At 51.3% G+C, this 12,966-nt stretch overlaps 2 protein-coding genes across 6 annotated transcripts in view; one reads left to right on the top strand and one right to left on the bottom strand.

Moving 5' to 3' along the window:
* Positions 1–6,044, bottom strand: part of SLC25A25 (solute carrier family 25 member 25) — a 40,989-nt gene extending 34,945 nt beyond the window's left edge. For 2 of the 4 annotated variants that reach the window (XM_054500991.2, XM_054500998.2), the window contains exon 1: positions 5,648–6,044. In XM_054500991.2, the coding sequence (XP_054356966.1) occupies positions 5,648–5,908 (261 nt within the window). In that variant the 5' untranslated portion in view covers positions 5,909–6,044. The remainder of the gene's footprint in view (positions 1–5,647) is intronic. The other 2 variants (XM_054500990.2, XM_054500997.2) reach the window with 1 other exon arrangement.
* Positions 6,045–6,875: 831 nt separating this feature from the next.
* NAIF1 (nuclear apoptosis inducing factor 1) lies at positions 6,876–12,712 on the top strand. 2 transcript variants are annotated; one of them, XR_008504556.2, is made up of 3 exons: positions 6,876–7,640; positions 10,051–10,577; positions 12,121–12,712. XR_008504556.2 is itself a non-coding variant. In XM_054500989.1 (2 exons), exons 1-2 carry the CDS (start codon positions 7,130–7,132, stop codon positions 10,521–10,523), a joined length of 984 nt encoding a protein of 327 aa, XP_054356964.1. In that variant the 5' UTR covers positions 6,878–7,129; the 3' UTR covers positions 10,524–12,712. The 2 variants fall into 2 exon arrangements, 1 of the variants encoding a protein (XP_054356964.1); XM_054500989.1 differs by having other exon boundaries at positions 6,878–7,640; positions 10,051–12,712.
* Positions 12,713–12,966: the final 254 nt, after the last annotated feature.

Below are 12,966 nucleotides of genomic sequence, written 5' to 3'. Positions count from 1 at the left end.
AAAAAAAATCTTCTCAGCTGGGCATGGTGGCTCATGCCTGTAATCTCAGCACTTTGGGAGGCTGAGGTGGGTGGATTGCCTGAGGTTAGGAGTTCGAGACCAGTCTGGCCAACATGGTGAAACTCTGTCTCTACTAAAAACATAAAAAAGTTAGCCTGACGTGGTGGTGTGCGCCAGTAATCTCAGCTACTTGGGAGGCTAAGGCAGGGGAATTGCTTGAACCAGGGAGGTGGAGGTTGCAGTGAGCCGAGATTGCACCACTGCACTCCAGCCTGGGTGACAGAGTGAGAATCCGTCTCAAAAAAAAAAAAAAAAATCTTCTCAAGGACAGGCATGGTGGCTCACGCCTGCAATCCCAGCACTTTGGGAGGCCGAGGCAGGTGGATCACTTGAGGCCGGAAGTTGGAGACCAGCCTGGCCAAAATGGCGCAACCCAATCTCTACTACAAATATAAAAATTAGCAGGGCATGGTGGCGCAGGCCTGTAATCCCAGCTACACCAGAAGCTGAGGCAAAGAATCGCTTGAACCGGGGAGGTGGAGGTTTCAGTGAGCTGAGATCACGCCACTGCACTCCAGCCTGGGTGACAGAGGAAGACTGTGTCTTGAAAAAAAAAAAAGTATTCTAGTTGACTTGATGATTATGACTTTGAGCCAGGGACTGATTATGCAACAATATAACACAATTAGTTTAATATAAGAATTTAATCCAATCTGTGAAAAGCATTTTTCTTTTCCTAAAAGGCCATTATATTATAGCAAATAATGTCTATCTCTTGGAAAAGAGCTTTCTTCTGTAGACTGTCTTATCTAAGTCTGGCTCTTTTGATAAACATCCACAAATGGCCAAACATTTAAAAAGTATAGAGTTCAACAGTGTGTCTGATTAAGCAATACCAACTTGACATTACTGATCTCCATTCAATAATTTCAAGTCAATAGGGATTGCCTCATGTGCATTGCTCAGGTCAGGGAGAGAAATAGAGGAGGGCGGATTCTTGTTCTTTGACAGGGTAAACTGTGGATAATCTTGAAACCTATACTTTGGGAGCAAAATATGTGGTTCTAAATGATCTCTCCTCCTCTTTCTCAAGTTTCCCCAAAAGAACTTGAGAATTCTCTTCATGTTCCTGAAAAAAGCTGCCTTAAGGAGGAGAGGGGCAGGATCAGAAGATGGTTCCAATTCCTTCTCTGGTCCAATTTCCTAGCGATCAAACAATCTTTGAGGTTGTTCCATTGTCTTTTTTGAACTGTTGTTCCTTCTCTAGTAAAATGGAGTGAAAATCATTTTACTGACTTGCTTACTTCACAAATTTTTATAGGGCTCAAAAGAGATGGTGTGGATGCCAGTCTCTAAATGAGCAAACTGCAGCTCATCTGGAACCTCACCTGCAATAAACACCAGCCCCTTACAAGAGCCCCAAAGCCTCAGCTGAAAAGACAACTGTTTACACACAACACAGCTTGCTTTCTTCCTCTAATTGGCTGCCTGAGTTCTAACCTATGTTTTAAATTTGTTTTAAGACACAGATTGTATTTGGTCACATGAAAATGCCTTAAATAGGCAATCTATAATTAGCTCTGGCTGAGTCTCATCTCCCAAAGTCACTACTGTTGTCGTCATCTTTTTTCTTTCTTCTTTAATGAACTCTTCCCTTTTTTTTTTGTCCCAGAACGAGCTTCTCGCTTACATGCCCTTTAAAAAGAAAATTTCCCTGGCTGGCTGCCATCGGTTTCTCTGCCCACTTCCATTTTAAGCAATTTTTATGAGTGTCCCATCTCTTCTCAAACAAAGGCAGATGGCAAAACTTGCTGGTTTACTTTTAAAGAAAACTTGACCCAGACTGTTATAAGCTAAGAAGAGGCTTTGTGAAGTCACATGGCCTGGGTTTACCCATCACCCCCGATAAGCACTCACAGCTGATTCCTGTGCAAACCCTAGCATCTCCTACTGGTTTCATATGGGCCACAGGAAGCACCTTCCAAAGTTTGATGTGTTCTTCAACATCTATTCCCATGGCAGATGACCCATTTTGACCCAAAGGGCCCCAGAGTTCCCTTTCGGCTCCTGCTAGCTCTGCAAAGCCGCAGCACTGCTTTTTCTGTAGGCAGTTAATACTAATGCTAATTCAACAGGAAGTGGTATGGGGGTACAAGAGGCAGGGTGTCTTCCTGTTGCCCAGTTATTTACAAAAAGGCAGATCTTCTCTCCAATACTTCAAATGTTCCCCACAGGACTAACTTGTGCTCCTTTACAGGTAATGAGCTAATAAATTATTTCCGATCTCAAAGCTGTATAACAACTGAATTTGTTCAAAAGCCAAAAAAGTTGTAGAAATACAGTCTATACTGCCTGGTACAGTTGCTTGCACCTGTAATCCCTAAACTTTGGGAGGCTGAGGTTGGTAGATCACTTGAGGTTAAGAGTTCGAGACCAGCCTGGCCAACATGGTGAAATCCCTTCTCTCCTAATAGTACAAAAATTAGCCGGGCATGGTGGCGGGCGCCTGTAATCCCAGCTACTCAGGAAGCTGAGGCAGGAGAATTGCTTGAACCCAGGAGGCAGAGGTTTCAGTGAGATCACACCATTGCACTCCAGCCTGGGCGACAGAGCGAGACTCCATCTCAAAAAAAAAACAAAAAACAAAAAGATAAATAGGCCAGGCACGGTAGCTCACGCCTGTAATCCCAGTGCTTTGGGAGGCCGAGGTGGGCGGATCATCTGAGGTCAGGAGTTTGAGACCAGCCTGGCCAACATGGTGAAACCCCGTTTCTACTAAAAATACAAAAAAAAAAAAAAAAAAAAAAAAAAAAAAAACCAATTAGCAGGGCGTGGTAGCGCGTGCCTGTAGTCCCAGCATGCCTGCAGTCCCAGGGAGGCTGAGGCAGGAGAATCACCTGAACCTGGGAGGTGAAGGTTGCAGTAAGCTGAGATCATGCCATTGCACTCCTGCTTGGGCAACAAAAGTGAAACTCCATCTCAGAAAAGTAATAATAATAATAATAATAATAGATAAATAAATGAAATACACTCTACTAAATCCACACACCAAAACAAAGAAATGCTTCCTATCATGGAACTTAGATCTGTCACGGAGTCAAAGATTTTAGAGTCAAAGTGACCCCAAGGGGCTAGGCTCTCTTTGGTTAATAAAAGTTTTCTTTCAAAACCAGAAAGAAAAATGATCACTTTCTCCTTATTTGCCCCGAGAAATTCACCACTAAAAAAACGGATTAGGATCAATATCAGATGTGCCTTGAATCTCGAGAACATTGTGACTCTAGTTGAGGCACAAAGCATGGGGCAGACATTTAACATGCTCCAGCAGCCAGACGTTCTCAATGTGCCTAGCAGCAGTGCCAAGTGGGTAAGTTCACAAAAGCAGAAACAGAAACCCTCTGGGTTTAGCCTCCCTATCTTTTCTTTTCTTTCTTTTTTTTTTTTTGAGATGGAGTTTCGCTCTTGTTGCCCAGGCTGGAGTGCAATGGCGCAATCTCAGCTCATCGCAATCTCCGCCTCCCGGGTTCGAGCGATTCTCCTGCCTCAGCCTCCCGAGTACTGGAATTACAGGTACGCGCCACCACGCCCCGTTAATTTTGTATTTTTAATAGAGACGGGGTTTCTCCATGTTGGTCAGGCTGGTCGCAAACTCCCGACCTCAGGTGATCCACCCGGCTTGGCCTCCCAAAGTGCTGGGATTACAGACATGAGCTACTGTGCCCGGCCAGCCATTCTGTCTTTTCAAGTGAGTATTCATCAGATACATACAGGAAAATCTCCAGTTCACAACACTATTTTGTGTAAAACTGACTAGAAACATTACAAAGCAAAACAAAACAAAAAGAAACTTGTCTCTAGCTGGGTGCGGTGGCTCACGCCTGTAATCCCAACACTTTGGGAGGCCAAGGCAGGTGGATCACCTGAGGTCAGGAGCCCGAGACCAACCTGGCCAACATAGTGGAAGCCCATCTCTACTAAAAATACAAAAATTAGCTGGGTGGCCGGGCGCGGTGGCTCACGCCTGTAATCCCAGCACTTTGGGAGGCTGAGGCAGGCGGATCACGAGGTCAGGAGATCAAGACCATCCTGGCTAACACGGTGAAACCCCGTCTCTCTTAAAAACTCAAAAAATAAAAAATTAGCTGGGCGTGGTGGCGGGCACCTGTAGTCCCAGCTACTAGGGAGGCTGAGGCAGGAGAATGGCGTGAACCCGGGAGGCGGAGCTTGCAGTGAGCCGAGATTGTGCCACTGCACTCCAGCCTGGGTGACAGAGTGAGACTCTGTCTCAAAAAAAAAAAAAAAAAAATTAACTGGGTGTGGTGGCACATGCCTGTAATCCCAGCTACTGGGGAGGCTGAGGCGGGAGAATCTCTTGAACCCAGGAGGCGGAGGCTGCAGTGAGCCGAGATTGCACCAATGCACTCCAGCCTGGGAGACAGAACCAGACTCCATCTCAAAACAAACAAACAAAAAAAACTTGTCTCTAAATCTCCTGGACTTAACTCAACCATTCTATCTTGCGTAGAGTTACTATTGGTCCTCCTAGACTGATCCTAATAGTTAGCGCTAAATACCTTGGATGTTGATCCAAGAATCTTGAACATGAGTTAACAACTTATGTACACCCACCCAACAAATTGGTTTAATTCATTGGCGGTTTACCAGATTCTTTTCATACTTGGCTATGAGATTCTCTAATTGTCATGTGTACAAATGGACCAAACTAACTCAGCTGTGAAACAGGTTCTTAGGTAAAGTACTCAGGAGTCCTATTACAGGTTGTAAATCAGGCTAAGCTACAGTAAATGAAATACTTGGGAAAATGGCAGCTACACCTGCCAAGTCAGACTGAAGGGGAAGAGACAGAAGGGAAAGAAACAGCTTCTGCTCTGAGGTTCTCATACAGAAAGGCCAGCACTTCTCTTCCTGGCAGGCCCAGGGATGACCATTTCTCTGCGCCCCTATGCCCACACCTCGGCCAAGAGCCCACAACAGTGACAATCTCGATTTGACTTTTAGAAAAAAAAATTTCCCCCAGATTCTTTCACTCCGTCCACACTCCAACCCCGCAGGGATCACGATCCCATTTTCTGGATAAACAGGGCAATGGAGATGAGCCTAAACCATGAGAACTGTCAGTCTTCGCCGCCCACGTCCACACGGATCAGCCTGAAACCCCAATACCAATTTTTTTTTCAACTCCCACATGTTCCTGAGAGGAACCAGATCAGGGCCCACGGCTGGCATGGAAACGAGAGGGAAAGGAGGGGGTGCTGCTGGGGACTGATAGATGAACCCATCCTTGGGTGAAGGGAGCGTCCAGCTTGGCCTTGAGGTTAGGAGGTGACAAAGTCACACTCCTGAGACCTGGCCTTCTACTCTGGGCAAGAAAGGGCTTTTCGCCCATCAGAAAGCCCAGAGGATGCCCACCTGTGTCCACGAAGAACCCGGCTCAAGCACCCAAGGAAGTCAGGAAGGAGCCCCGCTCCCACCAGGGCATAAGTGGGGTGTCCCTCAGTGAGTCAGGGGGCACCCTTCCTCTGGACAGTGGGGGTTCCGCCCAGCCCAAGGGGCCGTCCCCCGAGACCTGTCACCCGGCCCTCGAGGGGCTCCCTCCCCGCCAGTGCTGAGGACGCGCGCAGCCTACCTGGAGCTCGCCCTCGGTGCGATGCAGTCCCAAGCGCCGCAGCCCCACCGCCAGGTCGTTGACACACAGGCCGCCGTCCCGGTTGACGTCGAGCGTCTGAAAGAGTCTCCACAGGCGCAGCCGGTGGTCCGGGCCCCCGCAGATAGCGCCGCCGCAGGGGTCCCCCACGGACGCCGGCGATGAGGCAGACGAAGAGGCGGCGGCGGCGGCGGCGTCCGGCGGCGGGGAGGCCACACAGCGGCACAACACACTGCTCACCATCGGGCGCAAGGCAAGGGCTCCGGGCGCGGGCGGGAGCGGGGGCGGCGGGCCGGCGGGGACCGCGCGGGAGGCAAGCCAGGCGCTCTGCAGCTGGGAGCGCGGGCTCGGAGAGGCCGGCAAGCTGGAAGGAGGGGCGGCTTCCGGGAGCCCCGCCCCTCCGCGCCCCGCCTCGCCGGCCACGCCCCCGGGCGCACCGAAGGCCAGTCACAGGCTCGGATGGGGAGTTGGGAGGGGCGGAGCCTGTCTAAGGACAGCCCACACCGCCACGGACTACCCGGATCAATGGGGTGGGCGGGGTCACCCGGCTCCTCCTGGGGCCGATTCAAACTGAGGGAGGCGGGGATTGGCTGAGCCGGGGGCCAAGAGAGAGAAAATCACGCAGCTATAGGCATGAGTCATGTGATTGGCAGGCGGAAGGCCCCGTGTCCAGTTTCCATTGATGAACTAACTCTGTTTAGACTGCGGGATCTTAAGGATGGGAGGAGCGGTAGTGTACGGAGAGATCGTAGCCTCCGGTGGGAAATAGGATTTGTGTGAGAGCATTTGTGAACTGCAGTTGCGAGGCAGAGTTTGTGCCGGTGGGAGGAATTAAAAATTAATTGACCCATGGCTCACGGCCGAAAGCACTAAGTATCCTCAGGAAGCAGGGTTTTGGTAATCTAACTCCCTAAACCACCAATAAAATAGCTGAATTTAACGGCTTAATAGTCGTAATACTGATAATTGAACGACAGAATGATTTTCCAATGGAAGTGAATAAAGGTTAGGTGGGCGGGGCGCTCTGGGCGACGGACACAATTTTAGACCAATGATCAGGGGAATTGTAGTAAGTAGGCGTGCTCTTTAGCTGAGCGACAGATCGAAAGAACCAGTGATCGACGTGACATTTGAGCAGCTACCAACCGGGAAGGCGGGTTCTCCCGGCGAAGCTCTGGGAGGCGGGAAGAGGGGAAGTGGGCGGATCTCCGCACACCTCGGCGGAAGAGGCAGATTCAGGAAGCCATTACGCTGCTGGCTGGCAGCGGCCGGGCGGGTCGGGGCTGGGCCCTACGCACTTTGCGTAGCGAGGGGGGTTACCAAAGGCCTAGTGCTTGGCCTCGAGCAAGCCTGGCCTATCCCCTGTAGGGGGTGGGTGAGGGGCGAGGCTGAGGAAGAAGAGAAGGGGAATTGGGGCGCTTGAGGGGATTATAATTTCTTTAAAAAGAGGGGAGGGGAGAGGCCATGGCCGTCCCAGCCAAGAAAAGGAAGATGAACTTCTCGGAGCGGGAGGTGGAGATCATCGTGGAGGAGCTGGAGCTGAAGAAGCACCTGCTGGTGAACCACTTCAACGCCGGGGTCCCCCTGGCCGCCAAGAGCGCGGCCTGGCACGGCATCCTGAGAAGGGTCAACGCCGTGGCCACCTGCCGCAGGGAGCTGCCTGAGGTCAAGAAGAAGTGGTCTGACCTCAAGACCGAGGTCCGTCGCAAGGTTGCCCAGGTCCGGGCCGCCGTGGAGGGTGGTGAGGCGCCGGGGCCCACTGAGGAGGACGGAGCTGGGGGGCCTGGGACAGGCGGTGGCAGTGGCGGCGGTGGCCCAGCTGTAGCCCCAGTGCTGCTGACCCCCATGCAACAACGTATCTGCAACCTGCTGGGCGAGGCCACCATCATCAGCCTGCCCAGCACCGCAGAGATCCACCCTGTGGCCCTCGGACCCTCGGCCACCGCAGCCGCAGCCACGGTCACCCTGACACAGAGTGAGTGACCTCTCCTGCCCAGGCGGCGTGCATAAGTGGGAAGGGCCAGCAAGCTCTGGGGTGGCCTGGGGAAGGTTGGCTGCCAAGGGTCAGAGGTCAGATGGGGGTCTTGGAAGACCATGAGGCCTTCCAAGAGCAGCACCCAGACAGAAGTGATCTTGCTCTCTTTGGGACTTCCTCAGCACGTGGGCTGGACTTCTGACGTGCTGGATAGCTCGCCACTGAGCATTGCTACCATGTTTGTCCATGACTTACCTCCACTTGCCGAACTGGGTGGTCCTTGAAGACAAGACACCGTGTCTGTATCCCCACAGGACTTTTCACAGGGCTTGGCTTGTAGTAGACAGTCAGGCCATATTTGTTGAAAAAATTGATGGGAATAATACTGCCCAAGTGAGACAACGATTCTGGATTCTGTTTTCAATGCGGGGGTCTTTCATCAGGTGCTGCTTGGGAGCCTCATGGTTCCTGGTGTTAATCTACTCCATTCATTCATTCATTCATTCATCAAACATTAGCACTTATTCTGTACCAAACCCTGTGCTGGGCACTGGAATTACCAAGTTGTCTAAAATACAGGCCAGTTATGTTCTAGTAGGACAGAGATGACACATATAGGAATAGCTTCCCCATCAGTTGGGAAAACCTAAGGCCCTGGAAGAGGAAGGGGGCTTCTTGGTGGCATGAGGACACATAGCTGACATTGGTGTTGAAGGGTGGAGGAGCTTGACCTCTCCCACACGCATGGAGGCCCAAACAGCCCAGCCAGGATCCTTTCCAAAGTTCTCAGGAATGACAACAGAACTAACTTTGGTTGGATTTTTTAGTTCAAAGAAGAGTTTGTGCCCTGTTACCTCTGCTCGTTTGTGGTGACTGTGAGCTGGATCATTCAGTGGTTCTCAGTGGGGGTTGGGGGAGTTGGGTGGATGTGTGAGTGCCATCCCCTTGCAATGCGTATTTCTCAAGAATACACTGGGGTGGGGTAAGGGGGACAAACACGGGTCTCAGTCAGATGCTGCTCTGAAACAGGAAGGATGTTTAAGTATCGCATTGACCCAGGTGATGACAGGGAGACATTGACTGGGTACTTTAGCTACTGCTGCCCCATTCCCACCTCCTTTTCTGCTTTGCCACAGGGGCCTAGGAAGTCAAGTCAAGAAAGCGTCACAGGGCTGGGCACAGTGGCTCACTCCTGTAATCCCAGCACTTTGGGAGGCTGAGGTGGGCAGATCACTGGAGGTCAGGAGTTCGAGACGAGCCTGGACAATATGGTGAAACCCTGTCTCTACTAAAAATACAAAAATTATCCAGGTTTGGAGGTGGGCGCCTGTATTCCCAGCTACTCGGGAGGCTGAGGCACAAGAATCACTTGAACCTGGGAGGCCGAGGTTGCAGTGAGCCGAGATCGTGCCACTGAACTCCAACCTGGGTAACAGGGCAAAAGAGCAAAACTCCATCTCAAAAAAAAAAAAGCAGAAAGCATCAAAGGAGGTAGGACTAATGTGCCTGCAAAGAGCATGTGTAGAGTCCCACCCAAGATGCCTGCTGCACGGTACCACAGAGAGCATGTGACCCAGCCGCTGGGGTGCCTTTCTTTCTTTCTTTCTTTTTTTCATGAGACAGATTTTTGCTCTTGTTGCCCAGGCTGGAGTGCAATGGCACGATCTCAGCTCATTGCAACCTCCGCCTCCCAGGTTCAAGTGATTCTCCTGCCTCAGCCTCCCAAGTAGCTGGGATTACAGGCATGCGCCACGACGCCCGGCTAATTTTGTATTTTTAATAGCGACGGGGTTTCTCCATGTTGGTCAGGCTGGTCTCGAACTCCTGACCTCAGGTAATCCACCCACCTCGGCCTCCCAAAGTGCTGGGATTACAAGCGTGAGCCACCGCGCCCGGCTGGGGGTGCCTTTCTTAGCTAGGAGCAGCCCAGCATGGAGGTCAGTAGCACATCGGGCTCTGCTGTTGGGGAGACCTGGGTTTGCCTCTTGGCTGTGCTGAATGAGCTCTGTGACCTTAGCAAGTCATTCTACATTTCTCAGTCTGTTTCCTCATCTCTGAAAAGTGAAGATGACAGCACCAACCTCTTGGTATCATTTTGAGGATTTGTTGAGCTAATGAGTACAAAGTGCCTGACGTGTAGTAGTTGCTCTAAAAGTTTTGCTAGTATTATGATCGACATCTTTGCTTTTGCCAGATCCAGGGCTGGCCCTTTGATTACCAAGTAGATTAAGATTCTGAACCCCTTAGATTCTAGATTTATATGTGAATAGCTATGCAGCCAGGGGAGGCCTGGATTCCCCTTTATGTCCCTCCAGGACAGGACCTTATGGCCTCCTCCCCACCCCATACAGCCAGCTTTATTCCTTCCAGAAAGTGACCTCCCTTGGCCTCTGTTCTTTCTACCCTGCAGTCCCCACAGAGACCACCTATCACACGCTGGAGGAGGGCGTGGTGGAGTACTGCACGGCTGAGGCGCCCCCACCTCTGCCACCGGAGGCCCCTGTGGACATGATGGCGCAGCACGCAGACACGTCGGTCAAGCCGCAAGCGCTCAAGAGCCGCATTGCTCTCAACTCCGCCAAGCTGATACAGGAGCAGCGGGTCACCAACCTGCATGTGAAGGAGATCGCACAGCACCTGGAACAGCAGAACGACCTACTGCAGATGATCCGCCGCTCCCAGGAAGTGCAGGCCTGTGCCCAGGAGCGCCAGGCCCAGGCCATGGAGGGCACACAGGCTGCCCTGAGCGTCCTCATCCAGGTCCTCCGGCCTATGATCAAAGATTTCCGCCGCTACCTGCAGAGCAACACAGCTAACCCGGCCCCCGCCTCTGACCCTGGGCAGGTGGCCCAGAACGGGCAGCCAGACAGCATCATCCAGTGAGGGCAGGGGTCAGGCCAGCCTTCTGCCGTGATGGGATGAAAACTCCATGGTCTTGTAAGTGGGTCCTGTGGTTGGCCTTGGCCTTAGACCGGCCATGTGCACAGCTCCCTCTTTAATAAACGCTTAGGGCTTGCACTGTTTTTGAGAAGAGGAATTTGTTGGGCTCCTGGGACCCAAACTCTTACTCCCCCTACTTGAGCTGCCTTGCTAAGATCCAGAAGATTGGTTAGCTGGGGGTCACATGTGCATGTGATGGGACACGTGTTGTCATGACCGCGGGCTTGTGACATGACCCAGCCTTGGTCTTGGACAACTGTAAGGAACAACACAACGGGCTCTCACTGGGGGCCGTCGCCCAGCCTGGGTCTCTACTGAGCTGCCCTACCCCAGGTGCCATCCTTTCGAGTAGGGTAATGTCACTGGTGCTGGCAGTTGAGCAATAATATCTTCCTCCCTTGGGAGGTAGTGTGACTGAGCCTGAAGAGGAAACCCCACCCTTTTCTCCTCACTGTGCCTCAGTTCTCAGGGGACTCCAATGACTGTTGTGCTCTCCCCCGACCCCACCCCAGGCACAGCGCAGGCCTTTGTTAGGTAGTGCGCTGGGACGCCTCCGTAATACATGCGGTGTGCAGCCAGTCTGGCTCAAGAATGCTGTGTATGGTGGGGACAGTCTGGCCACTCTCTGGTTTTCAACAGCATCTCTGGGCAGCCCTTTGGTGGTTTGTCCCTAGAGCTTTTGACTCAGGTCAAGCTTTGGATGCTGTAAATTTTCGAGAAAGCCAACTAGTGTGGAAGCTTGCTGCCCCACTGCAGTGGGTCTGAGTGACCTGTTGGCTTTGTGCAGAGGCTTGCATCCAGCTAGTTGTATTTATTCTGTGTGTGAACCCCTCCTAGGATGGCCTCCAGGAGGGCCGCCCTGTGGCCACATCCTTCCTCCTTTCCTCTCTGCTGACTCCACATTTCCAAAATTCAGTGCAAAAAAAGCCCTGCTGAGCATCACATGCTGGACTCTTCCCCTGCCACACCGCTCAGTGCCTCCTGTTCTCTTGAGACTCCCTCTGAGTGGCTGAGTGAATCCAAAGCCATGATTGACCCTGAATGTAGGAGGAGGAAGAGGCGAAGCTGACCTAAGAAGTGGGAACCTGGCCGGGCACGGTGGCTCAAGTCTGTAATCCCAGCACTTTGGGAGGCCGAGGCGGGTGGATCACGAGGTCAAGAGATCAAGACCATCCTGGCCAACATGGTGAAACCCCGTCTCTACTAAAAATATAAAAATTAGCTGGGCGTAGTGGCATATGCCTGTAGTCCCAGCTACCCGGGAGGCTGAGGCAGGAGAATCGCTTGAACCCAGGAGGCGGAGGTTGCAGTGAGCCAAGATTGCACCGCTGCACTCCAGCCTGGCGACAGAGCGAGACTCCGTCTCAAAAAAAAAAAACAAAAAAACAAATGGGACCTTTTGGATTCTATGCTCAGGGAAGAGCAGGCAGAGCCTTGGAGTGCTGAAGGAGGTGCTGTTCCCTGTTCCATCTTTACACTTTATCTTCTGAGATGTCTGTAAGGATTTTACCCAGATACCATTTGTCTGTTTCATTTTCAGACTCACCATCAATTACCAAGGCCCTTGCATCTCCTCAGATCGTTTCCCAAGTTTGCCGATTTGCTGCCGGTGCCTCAGCCACATATGACCAATGGTTAAAACTCAGGGCTCCAGACCTCAGCTACAAAGTGAAGACACCGCCCTGCTGGGCACGAACATTTAGAATGCTCAGCTCCTCTATTGTGACCACAGGAAGGTGGCCCTGAAGATGCACCGAAGAGTTGAGAGGTGACTGCTGTACTGTCAACCTCTCTGTGGAGGCATTCGTGCAGTGCCAGCTAAAAGGGAGGTGAAGGGGGATATCGGACCCAGCGAGGGAGTTGCTGGTAGAAGGAAAGCTCTTCTCAGTGTGGCTGGATTAAGAGCAGCCCAGCAGCTTGGGCACCTCCACTCTGTGCGGTCTGATGGTCCCAGCAAAGTCACTGCAGGGACTTCCTGAGGATTTGGTTTGGTTTTTTTCTGGGGTTGGAAATCTGAGCCAATATTGTGTCTGTTCCATTTGGGTATGAAGAGGAAGTCTGGATCACTTAAACTGACTAGTTATTTCCAGGTCATAATTTTAAATTAAAGACATATCACTTTTTTATACGCACATCTCTGTGTCTTTATTGGTTATATATAGAAGAGAACCAGGGACTAGCAGATGACGGCCCACAAACTCAAATCGGGCTCACCACCTATTTTTATAAATAAAATTTTATTGGAACACAGCCACACCCATTCATTTATGAACCTAAGGCTTTTTTTTTTTTTTTTTTTTTTTTTTTTTTTGCACCACCAAAGCAAGAGTTGAGTAGTTACAGAGACATCTGGCCCACAAATCCAAAGGTGTTTACTCTCTGACCC

This window comes from Pongo pygmaeus, chromosome 13, assembly GCF_028885625.2.
Source record: "Pongo pygmaeus isolate AG05252 chromosome 13, NHGRI_mPonPyg2-v2.0_pri, whole genome shotgun sequence".
Lineage (NCBI taxonomy): Eukaryota > Metazoa > Chordata > Mammalia > Primates > Hominidae > Pongo > Pongo pygmaeus.
Note: the sequence above shows the minus strand (reverse complement) of the source record. Positions and strands in the feature narration are given on the sequence as shown.

Excerpts from the sequence above, each read along its gene's own strand:
- NAIF1 (XM_054500989.1), top strand. The coding sequence starts at position 7,130 with ATGGCCGTCCCAGCCAAGAAAAGGAAGATGAACTTCTCGGAGCGGGAG. Across the intron at positions 7,641-10,050 it reads CACGGTCACCCTGACACAGA|TCCCCACAGAGACCACCTAT; the intron begins GTGAGTGACCTC and ends TCTACCCTGCAG.